The sequence below is a fragment of the Biomphalaria glabrata genome, chromosome 4, assembly GCF_947242115.1.
Source record: "Biomphalaria glabrata chromosome 4, xgBioGlab47.1, whole genome shotgun sequence".
Lineage (NCBI taxonomy): Eukaryota > Metazoa > Mollusca > Gastropoda > Planorbidae > Biomphalaria > Biomphalaria glabrata.
This window is the reverse complement of record NC_074714.1, coordinates 25125842-25147058: the sequence shown is the minus strand read 5'-3', so window position 1 is coordinate 25147058 and position 21217 is coordinate 25125842. Positions and strand designations below refer to the sequence as shown.

Sequence of the window (21217 nt, the reverse complement as noted above, 5' to 3'; positions counted from 1 at the left end):
TGCTGAATTAGATGAATTAGTTTCTCCCAGATTATTAACAATGATTTGTTATATCTAAAGCAAAAAAAGATATTGTTCATGTCTAAGAAATCATTTGCTGACACCATTAGCAGACATGCCTACCCCCAAGACCCAGAATGTGGAACACTCAGGTTGAAAATGTGGAATTTTGGGCCCCAATGTGGAACATAAATGCATTTACATTTGCAGCCATACTGTACGCAATAAATGCAACTTCAATTATATAACTTTAATAACAATACTAGTTTGCTTCTTATAAATTAGATGTATCGGGTAAATAGTATAATTAAAAGTAAGAAAACTTATAATTCATAATTATATCCTTTGTTTGAAATCAATAGTTCTAACTCTTATATGATGAATTCTAACCAAAATGTATTCTAATGACCTAGACTCAAATGTTACTATCTATTTTTATTTGTTATTACTAGATCTAGAGTAGTTTATGCTATTCGGACACCTATAGGCCCAAATTTGAAAGGTTGACTTTGACAGCGCATTATTTTACAATGGTTCGGCATAGAAAAGAAAATGATGTATCAAAATCTTCTTTAGTTAAGGGAGAATAAGGATGACTACAATATTTGTACTCCTAACCTATATTTGTTATTATATTTAAGGTCAAAGAGGCCGTGTGTTTTCATTTAATTCGGACAAATTTGACCCACATTATTTGATTCCGGACACCATAATTTATTTCAGACAGTCTCTATATTTAGGCATCAATAAACTCAGATTTTAATTCTATATTAACATTAACTAAATTTTAAGATCCCCAGGCATAGCCCCTCACATGACATCATTAAGATGTTTTGAAATGATGCATAAATACGAACACAAAAAATAAAAATATGAACACACTTATTCTACCAAAATTAGGTCACTGGGATAGTGACTTCTATACCGACTTTTAGACTTATGTTTGCATGATTAGATGTGTGTTGAATGTTTGGGGTTTGCATGATTAGATGTGTGTTGAATGTTTGTGCTTTTTTGTTTATTAATTTAATAAATTTCTAATACAGATGATCTTTTGTAGTATAGTACAGGTTAGGATAGCCATTCTTGCCTAACTGAATCCTCTATATTCTCTCTATATAAATCTAGATCTATCTAGTAGGTCTAGCTAGATCTAAGCATTTAACTTCATTCAATGTACCAAGCTCACTCCAAACATTTGCCCATTTATTCTCTATTAAAAAAACAACAAACGAACAAATATAATATAAGATCATTTTTATTGATGTCCAAAACTGGCTGTCCGAAATAAATTTTGTTAGAAAATCGTAATTTAATTCGGACACCCTATTAATTAATTTTTTTTATGGAATTAGACAACTCCAAAACAGACTCCAAAATAAAACAGCTCCAAAAACAGAATAAAAATTGCTGGGCTCATTAGTATAGACTTAGCCAATCAAAAAATATAGTCTTAACCCTAGGAAGAGGTAAAGTCATCCGGGTAACATAGGAAAAAACAACAACCTGACTAACAAATTTGAAATTCGTTTTTCGTACAGAAAAAGATAGCTAAATGGAAGGAAATTGGGTTAGATTAGAATTGTAAAATGGACAAGCACATTATACAGCGTGCTAGTTTTATAATAAATATTAAAATAAGTTAAATAAGTATTTAATGACCACAAAAACATTGAATGTCCGAATTCATGTAAATTACATTGTAATGTCCCAAATAAATAAACTACTATAAATCTAATGACTAGATTCTAGATCTAGATTATTCTAGATCTACTTGATATCCTTTTCTAGGGCTCTACTCTAGTCACTCTATCTAGTCAAGTCTAGTCTAGACTCTAGATGTTGTCTGTAGTTCTAGATCTAAAAAAATAATTTAAGAATCTACTATAGTCTCTAGATCTACATCTAATTCTAATAAGTCTTCTAAGTCTAAGAACACAGATTATAATAATTATATTATATTTATAGATTAATATAGATCTAAATTTAAATATTTATGTCTAGATCTATAGACTTATTGAGAACTAAATTTATTACATAATCATGATATTATACTATAATGATACATAGAAATCTAGATTCTAGAAATCTAATCTAGATTATTCTAGATTTAGTATCATCTAGTGACTAGTCAAGTAATCTAAAATATATATTATTTTTATATATATATAGTTCGACCATCGTGGTTCGATGATGACCACTTTGTCATCCAGGGGGCTGAGAGCTATGCACTGGGGTTTTATGCCTCCTCATGTGGCTGGTGAGACCTATGTGAGCCCGGAATGTTCGGCAGGTTATTCCAGCTGGAGCTAGTGTTGTGGGCCTTGCTTTTCTTTTCTGGCGTTTTTCTTCTGCCAGCGTTGTTCTTTTTTTCTCAGCAACCTGTGCACCAGTTTTCACAGCAAGACGCCATGATGCTTTGTCATGTGCCTCTGTCTCCCAGGTGCCTGGGTCTATGCTGAACGCCTTCAGAGAAGCTTTGAGGGTGTCCCTGAAGCGCTTTCTTTGACCACCTTGCGAGCGCTTTCCTTCACTTAGTTGGCAATACAAGAGTCGTTTAGGGATGCAGTGGTCTTCCATTCTGTAGACGTGACCTGCCCATCGCAGCTGGGACTGCAGCAGGATTGTGTGGATGCTTTGCAGACACGCTCTTCGAAGGACTTCTGTATCTGGTATTTTGTCTTGCCATTTGACATTTAGTATTTTTCTCAGACATGTCATGTGGAAGTGGTTTAGTTTCTTAGCATGTTTACTGAACACTGTCCATGTTTCTGAGGCATAGAGCAATGTAGGGAGGATGACGGCTCTATAGACCCTTAGCTCTGTGTTTGTGGTGATACCACGTCTGTTCCAGACATTTGTAGACAGTCTGCCGTAGGATGCACTGGCCTTGGCGATACGCAGGTCGATTTCACTATCGATTTTTTCATTTCTGGAGAGTGTGCTGCCAAGATATGTGAATTTGTCCACTGCGTTTATATCCTGTCCATTTATAGTAATGCTTGGATCCGAGTAGGCTCTCCCAAGAGCAGGTAGATATAAGACTTCAGTCTTGTTCGTATTGATGGTAAGGCCAAAGTCTGAGCATGCTCTTGAGAAGTCACTGACGATGCTCTGCAGATTGTTTTCAGAGCAGGCATTTAAGGCACAGTCGTCAGCAAATAGCAAGTCTCTGATTAATGCTGCATTTGTTTCTAAAATATCTCTTGCCAGTAGTGCTAGTCCTACTTCTAGATCTAGAAACTAATTTAGACTATGACTATGTATTAAGTAGATCTATAGCCTTATATAGTCCTTAGCCTTACTGAGAGTTACTGTGTCTAAGTTAATTAATTACATTTAGGTCTAGACTCTAGATCTAGATCTTCAATAACATATTTTTTTTTTAAATCCTTTTCTTAGATTACTATTACTTTACTTAGACTTAGAAACCAGTTGAGTAACAGTTGAGTTAGTGTTAGAATAGATCTAGTTCTAGTCTAGACTAGAGCCATTGTTGGAAAAAGAAAGGGATTTGAATGGAACATTTGGCTTATTAGCACTTACTAGATTCTAAGAACAGATTTCTATCTAGTATGATCTAGTACAGTGGTTACCAAACTTTTTTGTCTCGTAGACCCCTTGTCATGTTTTTAAGTTTTCGGTAGACCCCCCAGCATTTTTTTTTAAATTCATTAACTTCAGATGTGCTTATCTCACTGATTACTATGCGATATATATTTATTGATGACATTCAAAGCAAAATAAAATTTAATATGCATTACAAGAAGTAACTAAACAACAACCAAAAAAAACGCCTATTGGTGGGCCGCTTTGATAATAAAATGTCAATCTTGGGCTTCAATTTAGTTCGGGTTAACATTCTATCTTCTCGATTAAATGATGTCTGACTGATTTAAATTTGGAAAGTAAGAAAATTTATCATTGTCATTGTATGCTTCATTAATTTAATCCTCACATGAAACACTGAGATTATGCCTTTGTTTTGATCAAATTTAGGTTATCACATTGTAGCTGCAAGTTAACCTCATTCAATTTATGAAACAAGTTTGTGAAATAGACTATGTCCGATTCCCGTTTAATTTCTGTGTTTTAAAATAGGATCTTAGCAACCAAGAACTCAGAAAAAATAGTGTCAAAGATGAGCCTTTCGAAAACTATCATACTTCAGTGTGAAGGAGCAATTTATCAAAATTTCAGGCAAAAAGCAATTCTTTATGAATTTCTTGATTCATGACAAAAATATAATAATACCACTACATTATCAGGCAAGGTTAACTAGTCCAACTTTTAAAAAAAGTAAATCGTAATAACAACGATAACCATTCATTATTCCAAAACTCATTTCACCATTACACCTTTGTACTGTATTGTTGCTTGGAGGAATTTTTAATGATATCAGATGTAGGATTGTGTAAAATAGATTGTAAACCTCTTCAATGGTTGGCAATATTTTGCTTATAGTGTGCATTTTTTTAGAGTTTAATATAAGCCTAAGTAAATATATTGTAAGACGCTCACAAACCTATTCTGAATTTCAAAGTTTTCAAAAAGTATTTCAAATCTTAGTCTATTTTATTTCATGTTGACTTTTCTCAATGTTCCAGCTTCGATGGTTTCATAGCGACATAGCTTCAAACTTTGTTACATAAAAATGAAGAACAAATGCAATAGTTGTTCAACAAAGAAAGAATGAAGCCAAATTTTTAATAACCAACAATTTACGGTCAACATTTTATTTTATAGACTCGGCCATGTAAATTATTACTTCATGTAGACACAATTAAGGTATTTAAAATAATACGTTAAAATTTTTAAATTGAAAAAAAATCATTCCACTAACAGGGTTGAAATTCAAAGGATTAACTAAGGTACAAATCATGTGTGAACGAGTCAATTTCATGAATGGTCATGCTTCAATGAGATCCGCCTTCATAGACCCCCATTAACAGGCCATAGACCCCCAATTTATTTTTCACTTCCGTAGACCCCTTGAAAGTCCTCGTAGACCCCTGGGGGTCTATAGAGACCACTTTGGGAATCACTGATCTAGTATCTAGACCTAGACTACTAGATTATAGATCTATGTCTAGAATCTAGATCAGTGATTCCCAAAGTATATAGACCACTTTGGGAATCACTGATCTAGTATCTAGACCTAGACTACTAGATTATAGATCTATGTCTAGAATCTAGATCAGTGATTCCCAAAGTGGTCTATATAGACCCCCAGGGGTCTACGAAGACTTCCAAGGGGTCTATGAAAGTGAAAAAGTAAATTGGGGGTCTATGAGATGTCCATGGGGGTCTATGACTTTAATGTTATGTTCACACCCCATTAATGTAACTATTTCAAACACTTATAAATGATTTGTACCTTAGTTATAAATATCCAATCCATTATTCAAAAGTAAAATAGTTGTATTTAATTTCAATACTTATTTAAATAGTTAATTTTGTCTACATATAAGTAATGTTTAACAAAAAAAAATCTTGATTTTAAAATGTTGATTATTTATTTCCTTGTTAAATAAGCGATTGTCTATAATAAGAGCCTTTTTATGACCACAAGAAACCAATTACACTCAAGGATAATTTGAGACGATGCCACCCTGATAAAAAGAGAAAAGTGAGAAAAAAAGTTCAGAATAGACTCACAAAATCTTTCTTCAACATCATATAGAAAAGATGGTGGTTTGTGAGCATTTTACAAGATCTCTTTACCTATAGCCTAATACGGAAAACACTGTAGATAAAACATTGATTTTACCAGCCCTTGAAGTAGTTTTAAAATGTTGATTATTTATTTCCTTGTTAAATAAGCGATTGTCTATAATAAGAGCCTTTTTATGACCACAAGAAACCAATTACACTCAAGGATAATTTGAGACGATGCCACCCTGATAAAAAGAGAAAAGTGAGAAAAAAAGTTCAGAATAGACTCACAAAATCTTTCTTCAACATCATATAGAAAAGATGGTGGTTTGTGAGCATTTTACAAGATCTCTTTACCTATAGCCTAATACGGAAAACACTGTAGATAAAACATTGATTTTACCAGCCCTTGAAGTAGTTTTAAAAACTGTTTTACACAAACCTTCATCTGATATTATGAAACAAATTTCTTTTAATAACACTACAGTTCAAGGGCACATCGGTGGGATGAGCATTAAAGCTGCAAACTGCCTAATGGTCATCAGCTCCATATTTTTCCCCAGGGCTGACCCACAAAACCTTTCCCATGTTTGGGTGTATAGCTGCAAAGCAGCAGAGGTTTGAATTCTATTTTCCTTCGGCTAGGTAGGCTGAAAGCCAAGGCTGAGTCCCTCCTACCCGAAGCTTACTGGTTTAAGCGCCAGTAAATCACCTTTGCCCTTTCTCCTGTTAGTGAAAACAGCTCCGCAGGCTCAATATTTGAGCCAAACGTGTGAGATCAAGAAATACACGAGAAACTCTTTGTGAAAACTTTTACAATAATACATAAGGCTAATTAATAAATTAATATTTAATGTTTGAAGGACTACTTCATAGAACAACAAATAGATATGAAACAATATCCGCAGAAACATTTCCAATGTGCATGGTGATTCCAGCAATACATATTAATTGTTATTTGAATTTAAATTTGAATTGTATCTGTAAAAAAAGATAGATCTCTCTAACTTATGATGTAGCTTTACATTACTTTTCACTCTTTGACTCACTGCAGTTAGAAATTAGTTTAAAAAATTAGTTTAAAAAATTAGTTTGTGAATGTGCAAAAATGCAATATAAGTTAAGCAGGGGGTCAAACGAAAATCAGAAAACATGTCAAGGGGTCTACGAGACAAAAAAGTTAGCGAACCACTGATCTAGATCAACCATATCTTCATAAATTTAGGACACACCGGGTCCGGGGGGAGATGAAATGTAAACAATAAACACAGACCTATTTATATTTTATTTTGCATTTAGTATTTTCATTTCGCACTATTAATAAATAATGAAAAAACTGAGATTTTTTTTTGTTGGAATTCAGAACAAAAATCGTGAATGCGGAACTGCGGAACATGTGAGCTTTTTTGATGATTTTGCGGGACGGTTCCGCATAATGCAGGACTGTAGGCATGTCTGCATTAGTATGACCTTGACTACTTACCAAGTTACCTTACTTGTCCACCAGCCAACATTCAGCACTTCAAAGAACATACTCATTGTGGGCTGTCAAAAGACAATAGAGTGCAATAAAACATATGCATCAATGTTTTAACATGACCCAAGCATATATAAATATCTACACATATTTAATGGATTGGAAAAGGATGCTAATACATTTTAGTACTGCACAAGTACAAATTGTAGATCAAGTCAAGAAGATAAACAAGCAATTCTTAAATAATACAGACGTTACTTCAAAAAAGAAGATGATTACGTCCTACGCGTCATGCATTTAGTCATGCATATTAACCAATGACTTAAATTCTGCCAAATCACTGGTTTTCCTGGCTAGCTCAGGCAACCCATTCCATGCTCTAATAGCACTAGGGAAGAAGGAGTATTTGTACAAATTTGTCCTAGCATATGGGACGAGGAATGTGCCTTTATCTTTGTGTCTTTCAGAGTATTTTATTAAATTTTGTTTTTGTATTTGAAGATTATGGTTCAGTGTTTTATGTATGATTGCTACTTTACTTTTGAGCCTTCTGTCCTGAAGGCTTTGTAAATTTAGTGATTTTACTAAAGGTGTTACTCTAGTCAAATGTGAATATTCGTTTGTTATGAATCTCACTGCTCTATTTTGTGTCTGTTCCAGTTTCTTAATGTTTTCTTGAGTTGAGGGGTCCCAAACGGAGGATGCATATTCTATTATTGGCCTAACCAAGGTTAAATAACATTTTAGTTTTATGTTCTTATTTGATTTATAGAAATTTCTTTAATAAATCCTAATGCTTTGTTTGATTTTTTTGTAGTTTCATCAATATGTGGATTCCATGACAGTTTTTCATTTATTATAACACATAGGTATTTTGCGTTTCTATTCTGTGTTACTGGTTTGCCATGAATAAGATAAGTGGAATTAATTTGTTTTAGTTTTTTTGTTACTCTTAGCAACTGACATTTTTCTGGGTGGAAAGACATGCTCCAATTTGATTCCCATTTCTGTAATTCATCTAATTCTTTTTGTAAAATATCTGTGTCTTGTGTTGTTTTTATTGTTCTATATATTATGCAATCTTCTGCAAATAATCTGACTTTTGTTCCTGAACTAATGCTATTTGGTAAATCATTTATGTAAATTAAAAATAGTAGTGGACCCAAGACTGTTCCTTGAGGTACACCTGAGTTTACTGTTATCTGTGTTGATTTAGAGCCATTTATTATTACAGTTTGTTCTCTCCCTATCAGAAAATCTTTAATCCACTGAAGCAGTGGACCATTAATGCCGAAATATTTTAATTTTTTAAGCAAACTTGCAGGGCTTTGAATCCCTAATTATTATTATAAACTGTGGAGAAACAGGGATTGGTTGTGGATTTAGTGGTGGAGAAAAAATGCATACTTGATCACCTAACCTCCTAGTGAATCAACTATAATAACAGAGTTTATTTATGTACTTCTCATTTACCATGCACTTTATAACAGGACTTAGAAGGGTAAAATAGTTAGTATTCTAATTTTTTATGTATGTTTTATTCACTTTTTGAATAACATTCACATCAACAAAATGGAGTTGGATGTCAAAATAGATATAGATAGTAACAAGTTAGATTGTATTGAAAGGAGAAATATGATTTTAATTTGAGAGTTGTCTATTTCTAAAAGTAGTGATTGGATTATATTTATTATACTAAGCCATAGCAAAAAGGACATAAGATTTATGTAGCATTATGTTTTATTTTTTATCAGAAGATAATCTTATAATTAAAAACAACTTCATAAAGCAATAAGTATTCAATTTATTGTATGTAATCCCAATTCTATACACAACAGAAGACACGTTTTTCCCCATCCAATGACACATTTACATTTGTATAAAAAAAAAAAGAGATCTGGATCAAACTAGAGTGTTGTGTATTATGGCATATGTAAATGAACACCATCATACATTACAGTTTTGTTTCATCCCTACTTTCTGTTGAATATCTCAATTGAATCTTGGATCCCTTAAATTCAACTTTCTACATTTGATCCTGTGTACAGACTTTATCTTTCCTAAGCAAGGCTACAACATCAAGTATTTTGTTTATTTGTCAAAAGGTATTTTAGACTGAACTAGTGAGACAAGATCCTACTAGACAATGTGGAGATGTTTCTCTGGAAGTAAGACAGTCCTTCTACTTACAATAGTGAATCCTCTAAAAGCAGCACTAGCTGTGTCTGTCTCTGGAGAACACAGAGCTTGGAAATCATACTGCTTGGCTCTACAGAAACAACACAATGCAATCCAATGAATAGTCTTAGCAAACATAGAACAGAGGCACATTTTTTGTTGAAGAGTTGAGCTAAAGTATTACATGGTACAAGATAGCTATAATGGGTACTTGGTGCAATAAAGGTAATGTCAAAATAATTGATAGATGGTCTTACCTCAAAATAATTTTGTATTTAACTCTACAAAATTCTAAAACAAAAAAGCTAACTAAAATAAAATGAAAGTTACAACTAAATTACGAAGCATGGTGTTTGGTCACCATAATAAAAGACTACAAATCTAACTTGAGGAAAGCTGTTGTGTTTTTTTTGTACTGGATTTTAGTATGATCCCAACAGCAATGTAAGGGTTTTGGAGAAAAGTGAATGTTGCTGATTAAAGTTGAGAAACTAAACTAAGAACATCTAGAAGAAATCACAAAATAGGATCACATAGAACAGATGAACTACAACTTAAAACACCATCTGTCCAAAACAGACAAAAACAACAACACAAAATGCATGGACAAAACTGCAGACAATCAATCAAAGTAAACATCTTTAAAAAAAAGTGAAATATATTATAAAAATCAGCTTTCAACTAGACAAGTAAGTGAAAAATATTTGAAAGCCCAAGATGTTAAGATGAACTAAATGAACAAACAATTAGATGAAAATATCTTCACAGACTCACAATCAGCTACTATCAAAGTTGTTAAGTAAAATGCTAAGCAATAAAAGTAAAGTTATGTACTCCTTTCAAACCTTCTGATCTATAGGGCAGATGATGTAAAGATCATGTCTCTATGCCAATGGGTAATGAGGGTGTCACGTGGCCAGCACAAGACTAACCACCTTTACTATCCCCATTAGAGCTGGGTGGACTTGGGGCGTTCTAAAAATCCCAGCCTTCACTGAGATTCAAGCCCTAGACCCCTCGGTTCAGCCACCATGCCCCACTGTTATTATAATGTTACCTAAATTTTAGTAATAACACTTTTAAATATGAATAAATATTAAGTATTAATATAAACAAATAGCTGTTAAATAGTATTACAATTCTGTGGCATTTTACGTCTCGAGAGACGATCTTTTCCCTTTGCAACTTCTTGTGTGACTAAAGAGGCCAATCCTTGATACACAGCTGCGATCGCAGGTTGGGCATATATAATCACCAGGCGCCGTTGCATTTTCACCCTTCTTTCTGCTTCTGTTGTGTATGACATCTGCAATCTGTGACCCTTCCTTTATGCTCTCTCTCCATGTGGATCTGTCCAGTGCCACCTCTTCCCAGTTGCCAGTGTCGATTTTGAAGAGCTTCATGTCGCGTTAGCATACATCCGTATAACGTAAAAGTGGGCGACCAGCGGCTCTCCTGCCTTCTATTAGATCGCCATACAGGATGTCCTGTGGAAGTCGACCTACTGGCATTCTACGAACGTGGCCAAGCCAGCCAAGGCGTCTGCTGCTGATAACAGAGCGGATGTCCTGGCATCCTGCTCTATGTAGCACTTCCTCATTGGTTATCTTATCTTGCCACCTTATTTTAAAGATCCGCCTTAGGCATCGGAGGTGGAAGACATTCAGCTTTTTTTCCTGCCATGAATAGGTTGACCATGTTTCACTTCTGTACAGCAAGGTGCTCAACACACAGGTCTGGTAGACTAGGGCTTTGGTACTGCTAGTCAGCAATATGTTGTCCCAGACTCTTTTCTGCAACCGTGACATGGTGGCCATTGCCTTGGCTATCCTGTTGTTTATGTCTTTATCCAGTAGAGTGTTTGTTGTTGGATATGATGGAGCCAAGGTAACAAAAGTGATCCACAACTTCTAGTGGTTGGTCATTAATGCTTACTTGAGGTGCAGTGTTTGTGTTTTGGACAAGTATCTTAGTCTTGCTTTGACTGATGTTTAAGCCGAACTTCTGGCAAGCAGCAGATAGTTTGTCAACCATGGACTGTAGCTGAATATCAGAATCAGCCACAATAGCTGCATCATCAGCATACAGGAGTTCCCTGACAAGTAGCTTCCTAACCTTGGTTTTTGCCCGCAGCCTTGATACATTAAATAGTTTTCCAGAGGATCTTGTATGGAGAAACACACCTTCGTTTATGTCGCTGTACGCATAATGCAGTAGACAGGAGAAGAATATGCCAAACAGAGTAGGTGCGAGCACACATCCCTGCTTGACACCACTGCAAACCTCAAAAGGTGCTGATTGGGCTCCATTGAATTTGACAGTACATTTAGTTTCCTCGTGAAAACACTCAATTAACTTCAGTAGTTTGGGAGGGCAACCTATTTTCCTCAGGAGTTTGAAAAGGCCACTTCTGCTGACCATGTCAAAAGCTTTAGTCAGATCAACAAAAACAATGTAAAGGGGTCTGTCTCTCTCTCTGAATTTCTCCTGCAGTAGTCGTAGAGAAGATATCATGTCTATAGTGGATCTACCACTCCTGAATCCATACTGAGACTCTGGGTAGACTCTAGAAGCTATCACTTGCAGCCTGGATAGTGCCACTCTAGCAAAGGTTTTGCCCACTATACTGAGGAGGGAGATACCCCTATAGTTGTTGCAGTCACTCCAATCCCCTTTGTTCTTGTATATTGTGACTATAGTTGCGTCACGCATGTCCTGTGGGACATGACCTGTTTCCCAACAGCGGCAGAGGAGAGTATAGAGTTCAGGGAGCAGGAGTGATTCGTTGACTTTCACTACTTCCACTGGGATACCATCGCTCCCAGGAGATTTTCTATTTTTTAAGCAGTTAATTGCTTTTTTGAGGTCACTAAGGCTCGGAAGCTCATCTAGGCATTCCAGTACTGGAAGATCTGGTAGAGAAGCCAGGGCGACATCGTCTACTGTATTCTGTGTGGCATAGACTTCGAGGTAGTGTTCTGTCCATCGTTCTAGCTGCTTGGTTTGATCTGTAATTTTTTCTCCTGATTTGGATAGAAGGGGGGAAGGCTTAGACACTGTTGGACCCAGGGCCGCTTTAATGACATCAAATAGAGCTTTGCTATTTCCTGAGTACAATTAGAATGCATGTAAAAGAAGACCTATTATAAGCTAAGACTAGGTACTTAACTATAAAAAAAAACACTAGTGTTACACGAAACCTAGTGGTTGTAGAGATTTTGACTGTTTCTTCTAATTATTGCTCTTCCTTAGATTTTCTGCCATCCTTCTTCCAATTTTCCCCTTGGAAAGACATTAAACTGCTCACGTATGTAGATATATAACCAGACTCTGCATACCCCTATTGACAACTGTTCTCACCGACAAGAAATTGTCTAACATTGCTCTTTTGAATGGCCCACATTACTTCCTCTCACATAGATCTTAGGCCTCATCTGCCAAGTTGAGGCACCAAGCAAGTCTACTCAGCAGTAAAAAAAAACTTCAGTAATGAAACACAAGCTTGAAGATGAAAACTATCACCTTTTCAAACTTAACTTCAACTAACATAAAGTTGATTGAAAAACTAGGAGGCCTACTTGTTAAAAAGATCTCCATCCAATCGCATGAAAATTGCTGGCTCCACTTCACCAAAAAATCTTCCAATCTATTGAAAAGAAAAAAAAAAGGTAATTGTTTAAAGAAATGTGTATGAAGTGATATACAAAGTGATATACAAAGTTCATCAGAAAAAGAAAAAAAACAAGACTTACATTTTCAAGTGCATTGTCTGCATTACTTGCAACAAGGAATCCTCCTTCATCAACTAGGTAACAATGAAGTTCAGTAGTATCACTACAAGTGAGGAAATTGGGCTCAATCTTGCTGGCATTCTTCACCAGATCTATGATTACACTATGACTGATCCATTCTCCAACAACTAGAAGAAAAGAATAGCATATGAAGAGGAATTCAATCAAGACTGTCAGAATTTTTTGTTTCCATAATACATATCATTGCAGTGAATTCTATAGGGGAAGAGCTTCACTAATTAAATAAGTATTATAACTTATGTTTATAGAGCATTAATAAATATATCTTAACAGGCAATTCCACATAGTAAAACTCTTAGGAACTTGTACATAATGTATATAGTAATTCATGTGTGAGCTTGCGCTCCCAGAGCTAGTTTTATATGCAATTTTAGCTATTTTTCAATGTATTTTTGTTGTATAGGTTAGATCTGTTTTTATATATTTTTTTTATAGGTTAGTGTCAGATTTTATAATTGTACTTCCGCATATTTATATAGGTTAGTGCGGGATAGTATAAAAGTGATGTACTACATGCTGTCTTAAAACAGTTGAGTGTACATTTGACCAGTGGTCAGTATTATATCTGTCTGCGTGACAGCTGAAGATCTTTGTGGTCTGTCGTCTAATTATTTTATTATTCTGTACCTGGGACGGCCTGTAAGTTTGCTATTACTACTGTTTTTAACTGCTGTTTTAAACTGCTATAGATTATAGCTGCTGAATGTAACTGCTGTTTTAACTGCTGTGTTATTGCTGCTGTAGAGTGTAGATCTAGGCTAGGAAATCTAGTGTTATTTTCATATTTTGTTTCTGTAGTGACTAGTGTAGTGTTGCCTTAGACATTAGTGGTTAGTTATAGTCTGTTTCTGCTCTTAGTGAATACTAAGATGTTCTTGTTTTAGTTTTAGTTATGAGTTGTTTATAGTAGTAGCATATTGTAGATCTAGACTAGTTTATTGTAGTGTGTTTGTGTAGATCTAGGTCTAGTATAGTAGTTGTCTTGTAGTGATTTAGTTCTCTTTAGTTAGATAGTTGTTTTGATCAGTTTGTGTTAGATAGTTGGTTTGGTTAGTTTGTTGGTGTTTGTAGTGTCGTAGATTTAGAGGGTTAGTATTAGTTGTTTTTATTGTAGTGTATATATTATATTTTCCTATTGATTTATTTTTAATGTAAATAAAGTATCTTTTTGTTTTATTTAATTTGAAGTAAAGTTTCGTTATTGCTTCTTCTTAGATAGTTAGTATAGTTTAGTATGTCTGGTTACATAGGGTGACTCTAGCCCCTTGGTCGTAGACTGAGGTGTCACAGATTGAGCCCACCCAGTAGTGCTAACATCTGCCTACTGTCAAATAATTTAATGTTGAGCAGAAGAGAATAGGTCTTTCCTACTCGCGCCTGCCTGACCTGCTCACACATGCAATTCAAATAAATATTTTTAAAGTGTTCCTATAGTAATGAGAAAAAAAAAAGAATTGAGATCTTAACCCTTAAAGTGCTGATCTGTTTTACAATGAGTGCATACAAATGGAATTACAATTCTGATGTTTAAAGGCTAAACTACCACATGCGTTTTAAGGGTTAAATGAAAGATTTTTCTAGCTTGCCAGGAAGAACAGATGACTTTGCCATACTTTCAACATGGTACTAATAGATCACACCTAGTATTCACGTTCCCCTAACCTAACAGAGTCATATTGTACACCTGAGCATGCCTACCTGCAGGTTTATCTACTATATTATCCTTTTCTAGATAGACTACAGCACATGCCATGGTAATGTCAGGCTCTGCAGATGTATTACTCCTGGGACCTAAAAAAAAATAAATCAGTAGACACATATTTAAGTAATTAAGAATATGCATTAAAACTTTTCATTTAAGTAGTAGCTAAAGGCAAAGGATTCCAGCTCCTATCATGGCCCCTATGTGGAAAATTGGCCCAAGAAAGTGGAAAGACTAAGAATGAGATCATTCCATCCAAGGTTAAGGTGCTTCTTTCCCTTGATCCCCAGGTGTTCTTAGCTCACTCTAAGTCGATCTTTTCTGTCTGGAACCAATCCATCTTGACTCGCTGATTCCTAAGATGGTGAGGTTGTACCTTTTCATCTCAGCTGCCTCTTGTGCTGTCTTCCCACTCTCACAGGTTTCAGATGTTCCATGGTGGTGGTCCTGGTAGAGATGATGGTCTTCAGCCTGTCCGCTTCAAGATGACTAGCTTTCACAGACATGCGTCATAAATCTTCCAGATGGAGGTCGATTTTCTCCCAGGTCCATGACTTCTGTTAATTTGCTGTTTCTGTAGCTAGTGGTTTTTCTACAGGGTATGGTAGTTAGCCCTACGCCCAACCCTCCTCCTTTCTCAGCCATGCTTGGGACCATCCTATGACGGAGTACCATGAACAAATGGCAGTGATTAAATGATCATCTTTTCGATGGGGGCCTCCAGACAGAGGGATCAGTGAAGAGCCAATACTTCATCCTGGCCATGGGATAAAATCCTTTCCCAGGTCAAAGGTTCTTAAAGGGATTTATATTGAACCTTTTTTTGACATCTCAACAAGTTAGCTAAAGGCACTACAAACTTATATGAAATTTAAAGATGGAAAAAAGAAAACATTAAGAAAGTAAACATTTGTGGGTGACACAAAGCAAGAGAAAATAGAAAAACCTAAATGTTAGCCTTCATGGTCTAACAGACAAAGAGAGATGCAAAAGGACTTAAATGTTAATATAGGCATTATTGAATGGGGAGCTTGATATTTTATAATACCAATAACTTTATAGAAATGATAGAAAATGTCTAACCTTCAATATAATCAGCCATAAAAATACATTTGTCATAATGTTGAGCTCTTTTATAGATAGATGAGTTCCTAGGATCATGGTCACCTTCAAAGTACTTTGCTTTGCTGAAATTGAACACATGAAACTTCTACTGTATTGGAAGTCAATGGATACATTTAATCTGGAGTTTTTTATTATAGCTATACATTCCATCAGCAGTTCTCAACATGAAACTAGAGGAGAACTCAAACATTTCCCAACACAATGAATATCTCTTGCAACAGTGTCAACTAGTTAAATGATTTGATGTTTTGGTCCACAAAATGACAAGTAATCCAGTAGCAGAAGTTGAGAACTGCTGCACTAGATGAATTCAGAACTTTACCTCTTGGGACTGACTAAGGTAATTCCTCCATTGGTCATTATAAATACTCCATTTCTGATTTTAAAAAAAAAAATCAAAATAAGAGATACAATTTTTTTGGTTTCTATTCTAAAGAAACATGCATTTCAATAACCCTTTCATTACTTGAAGACAATAAAAAAAAAATTATTTGCCACTTTTTATAAATAGGCAATTGAAAATAATTTTCTTGCAACTAATTTCACTGAATGTTGTCTGTTTAAAGTCATTAAGATTAATAGTAGTATATGAAGCAAATGAAATAAAATATAATAACATTGTGTACAAGTGAACGCATTTGAAACATTATGAGCAAACCATCTGTCCACAAAAAGTGCACAGAACTTTTGTTTCATTGTTAGGATAGCCTTGAAACTTGGAAGGTTCACAACTCTATTGATAAAAGCAAAATGACTCATCATCCAAAAGTTGGAAGAATACATCCACACACAAAAATATACATATTGCTTCATCCAAAGCAAAAGCAGAATTAATAAAAGTGAAGCCAAGCACTTACAGGAGTCATTAGTTAAAGAAAAAAGCAAGCATTGATTTTAATATTATTTGCAGATCTAAGTTTTGTTTAAATAGTTAAGGAGAATAAATTACAAGAATGTAACCAGGTTTAATAAGTTAAATGACTAAAAAAATCACAAGTGATCAAAGCTGAATTGTACAGTTAGGCTGAGTATCTACAAGAAACTATCACTGGAGTCAACCATTAATTTAGCTCAGTTTACTTTGTCACACTGTTTAAAACGCTAATATATTTCTTTGAAAAAGACCCTGTTCTTTATGTTGACATACCTGTAGGGGAGGTTACCAAAGGAAGGGAGGAACAATGGGATGGCAAGGTGAGGACATTTCTGATGGCCAGGTTAGGAAATAAAAATACAGACACGAAAAAGAAACTCTTACTGTAGTTTAAGTTGAAAAAAGAATGTTATAATGAGGCATTATTGATTACGACTAATGTAACATTATAGACTAGATAATCTTACAGCAAATGTGATTAAATAACATAAAAACAAGTAAGTCCAGTATGTATGTACTTAGTGTAAAAGTAAGAATATAAATCAATGATTGTCTTTTTATTAACATGATTTGACTTGTGATAGTATTGGGCAAAAAGGTAAGTAAAAGATAGGGGGAATCACAGTCAAGCATAGGTTACACAAGTAGTTTTATTTTTTAGTATGTTAGTATAATTTACAACAACAGTGGAATCCACTTAATTCGTTTCATTACATTTCAACAAGAAAAATAACTAAACAATATGCATATGCTACTGAATTATATGAATATCTGACAAAGCTACTTCCTTTGTAAATTTCTCAAACATGAGAATATTTTGTACTCTATGTTTGAGATTTCTATTTTCTCTTCAAAAGAATTGGACTTAATGATTCTATTCGGAACTCAAAGCAATAGAGCAACTGATAGCGCATACACCAGTAAACAGAGAAGAGTGATCAGTGATTTCTTTAGCCAGATGAATAATTACAATGCATGGTATTTATTTAGTCGAATAAAAAATGAAAGAAAATTGTACTAACTCAAATAGAGTGTATTGTCAGATGTGTGAATGGCTTTGAAATTAAGGGAAAAGGAAAGGTGTTGGCCAGTTTGTCTTCTCTTAGTAGGTACACCCACCCAGGCTAGACTACTTGATGCGTATCCATGGTTCAGTATACCATACACAAGTACAATTCTATCATAAGCCAATTGAGCTAGATCAAGAGATGTAACCTTGTTGACAGTGAAAGTTTGAGCTAGAATGACATCATCAACTTCTAGAAATTATCAACACCTTCTGGAAGGACTTCAAAAAGCTCAGCTCATGTAATGTCAAGACATTTGTGAAGAATAATTGGGAAAACACCAGACTCAAAAATACTATAAAAGGAATAATGATAATAGATAACAGGTTGTTCAGTTTGGCATAATAAATCTTTCAGTGAAACTCTTGTTTAAATTTTATAATTTAGAGATACTACTGTACTTGCTGAATTTTTATCTAACATTATATTATCATTAGGGAATTATGTTACGTTGATGTGGTAATAAAGAATCAGCTAAATCCAATCATTATAGATTTATACACAATTTCAGAAGAGCAAATTGTCACAAATGCAATAGCAGTATGTTGAAGATTGGTGAAAATCACATGACTGCTGATTTCTTACAGGTGGGTTTAAAGGGCATAAATCTCACTGAGCATTTACAATGTTTTATTGGAATCATCAGGAACTGTGAATAACTGACTTCAATTAACCACATTTTCTATTTCAACAAGGAGGAAAAAGAATTTAATAATGAAGAAAATTTTTTAAAAAGCAGAACTTCTATTTATGTGAGTTTGAATTATCTGGATTCCATTGTGTATAGTTTTGAAGATTTTTTCCCTTTATATCATATTTATCTTAAAATGTATATTTAATGTAAACTCCTGTTTAAAGGTAAAATTTGTTCAACTCCAGATTTTGTGTAGAAGTTACATGATTTGTGTCTGTCATTGAAACATTTATCATCCCATCTCAGACTATTATTTCCCATTAAAGGGAATGCCTTTCAAAGCCGTAAAAAGAATTTAATTTTAACCACTGCTCAGAAATCTTCTTATAACTACAAATCAGACAATGTAACATGCTTAAGGCAACCATCACCAGGAGACAGAAGAAAGAGAAGCCAAAATAGTAAAGAAATCCCTGGCTTACTTTTCTTCCTTCAGATCTGTTGTATTAGTGCTGTGATATAGACAAAACATTGGGTTGACATAAATGACATTAACTTATTTTAAGGCTTTTCACAAGCTTTCAACTTGTTTTTTGTTTGATTGCTTTTTGTTTTTGCAGTGCAATGCAAAAGCCCATTCAAGATGATTACTAAAGACCTAATGTTCCCCCTTCTCAGTACAGCTTTTTGAAGACCATCAAATGAGACAAATTTACTATCTATAGTACACACAACATTCTAAATCTAATGAAACACATTTTTGTTATTTTTATCATAAAAACTTTTTCCACTTGCATATTCACACTGAGGATAAATCCTATTAGAAATGTATTCAAGAGGTTTATTCCACTCAGCTAGACATTGAGTTTATTGCTACTATGATAAGATCACAATTCTCCATTCCAATATAATAAGAATCATTCATAAACACAACAAATAGTGTCTAACTTCATTTTACTTAATGGAATTTCATAAAACAGTTTTGAATAAGTATGAATAAGTTAATTTTGCTAATTATATAATTTTTAAAAAAATCTCAAACTACATCCCCATGATGAAAGTTTAAAAATGAAACTAAAATAAAAGAATAAAAAAAAAAACAGAACAGAATAAAAAAAATATATGCTTACTTATTGTAAAATTTAAGAAGAAAATCTTGAATGCTTGAGTCTCCAAGGATACTTTCATCCCAGGCCAGATGATACAGCAAGTTGAGATTCCCTAAAATAAAAGATAAACTGTGAATTTATTCCCTGATCTAATAAGATCATACACTAAGTAGTAGTAGTGTGTTTCAGCAGCAACATTACCATTTTCACATGATGAAATGCAACTAAAAAAAAATAATGTGACCAGATCAAAATAACCCTATCAAAGCAATGACAATCAAGTTGTGTAAATCTAAGAATGTTGCATTTTTTCATTAAAATATTAATAAAAAACTTTTTTATACAAAATAAACTTATCACGTGTAATTTATTGAATATCAAATGACATACAGTTTTCTGGATTGGGATCCTTAGCCAGAAGGTTCTTCACATCAGCAAGTGACAGGTTCTTTTGTTTGGTCAGGTTTTTATGATAATTCCTAAAGCAGTAGCATGAATCAATTATTAAATAATGCTATCTTCTTAAATCTTTGGACTTGAAAAAATTCCTTATTATTATCATTATTATTATGCATCCTAAGCTAGAGTGTATTGTATAGTGTAGTAAAACTAGACTTGCAGCTTAAATTAATTGAACTCCAATCTAATAGTTATTTCAAATAATTATTTCTAAATATTCCACTATTTGAGTTCTACATGGATTCTGTTGAATTCCAGTTTCAAGAATTTCTTTTATTTCTTGTTTTCGTTAAGTTTTTGGCCCGCTCCTAAAAAAGTTTGCCTATCACTGACCTAAATCAAGATGCGATTTTATTATGACATTATTAAAAGAAAACAGACCTTACAATCTATGGGGCAGACGATGTAAAGGTCATCTGTTTCTGTGGCCCACATTTAATGAGGGTGTCAATTGGCCAACATAATGACCAACCACCTTTACTTTTCCCCAACTAATGTCAGATACCTATTAGAGATGGGTCAATTAAAATCTGGTACGCGCTTTTTCACTCAGCCATAATTATTAATATTTTTTTTAGTTGGAAATTAAGGTGATATATAAAAATCTAACATTACTACTAAAACAAAGCAGGACATTTTAATTCAAGTAATGAAGAAGCACTTATGTAATTTGGTAAATAAGTAGATACATAAAAGAAAAGTTTAACCTAGAGAATTTCTTATTAGACTGCTACTGAAACACCTAGGAGAAGCCATGACTATCAATGTTAAGCAAATACTTTAGTTACCAGCTGCATAAATGTAAAAAAAAAAAAAGAGAAAAGAAACAATGTGGCATCAAGAATACAGAACTAATGCCTGTCAGAAGAATGATCAAGAAAGTGCCATAATTGATTGCTTTCTATTATACAAGGAAGCATTAGGATTTTTTAAAAAACCAATTCATTAAGAAAAGTCAGTTCTCGAATGTGAAATACATGTTTGCAAATTGTGTTTAGTTACAAGTACATACAAAAAATTAGCACACATACTTGATCACATAATGTAATCATCAATCTTCTAGCTTAATATCAGCTAGATAATTGACTTTGTTCAAGTCTCAAGTTTCCTTTCTGCTTTCTATGC

The 21217-nt window shown here is 34.0% G+C and overlaps 1 protein-coding gene across 6 annotated transcripts in view; it reads right to left on the bottom strand.

The window, feature by feature from the left end:
* LOC106054164 (voltage-dependent calcium channel subunit alpha-2/delta-2-like) overlaps positions 1 to 21217 on the bottom strand; it is a 63686-nt gene that overhangs the window by 10528 nt on the left and 31941 nt on the right. For 5 of the 6 annotated variants that reach the window (XM_056025311.1, XM_056025315.1, XM_056025314.1 and 2 more), the window contains 10 exons: positions 20024 to 20112; positions 19655 to 19745; positions 19007 to 19036; positions 16272 to 16325; positions 15908 to 16011; positions 14821 to 14913; positions 13063 to 13229; positions 12889 to 12956; positions 9323 to 9401; positions 7139 to 7200 (listed from right to left, as the gene is read on the bottom strand). In XM_056025311.1, the coding sequence (XP_055881286.1) occupies positions 7139 to 7200; positions 9323 to 9401; positions 12889 to 12956; positions 13063 to 13229; positions 14821 to 14913; positions 15908 to 16011; positions 16272 to 16325; positions 19007 to 19036; positions 19655 to 19745; positions 20024 to 20112 (837 nt within the window). The remainder of the gene's footprint in view (positions 1 to 7138; positions 7201 to 9322; positions 9402 to 12888; positions 12957 to 13062; positions 13230 to 14820; positions 14914 to 15907; positions 16012 to 16271; positions 16326 to 19006; positions 19037 to 19654; positions 19746 to 20023; positions 20113 to 21217) is intronic. The other variant, XM_056025312.1, reaches the window with a different exon arrangement.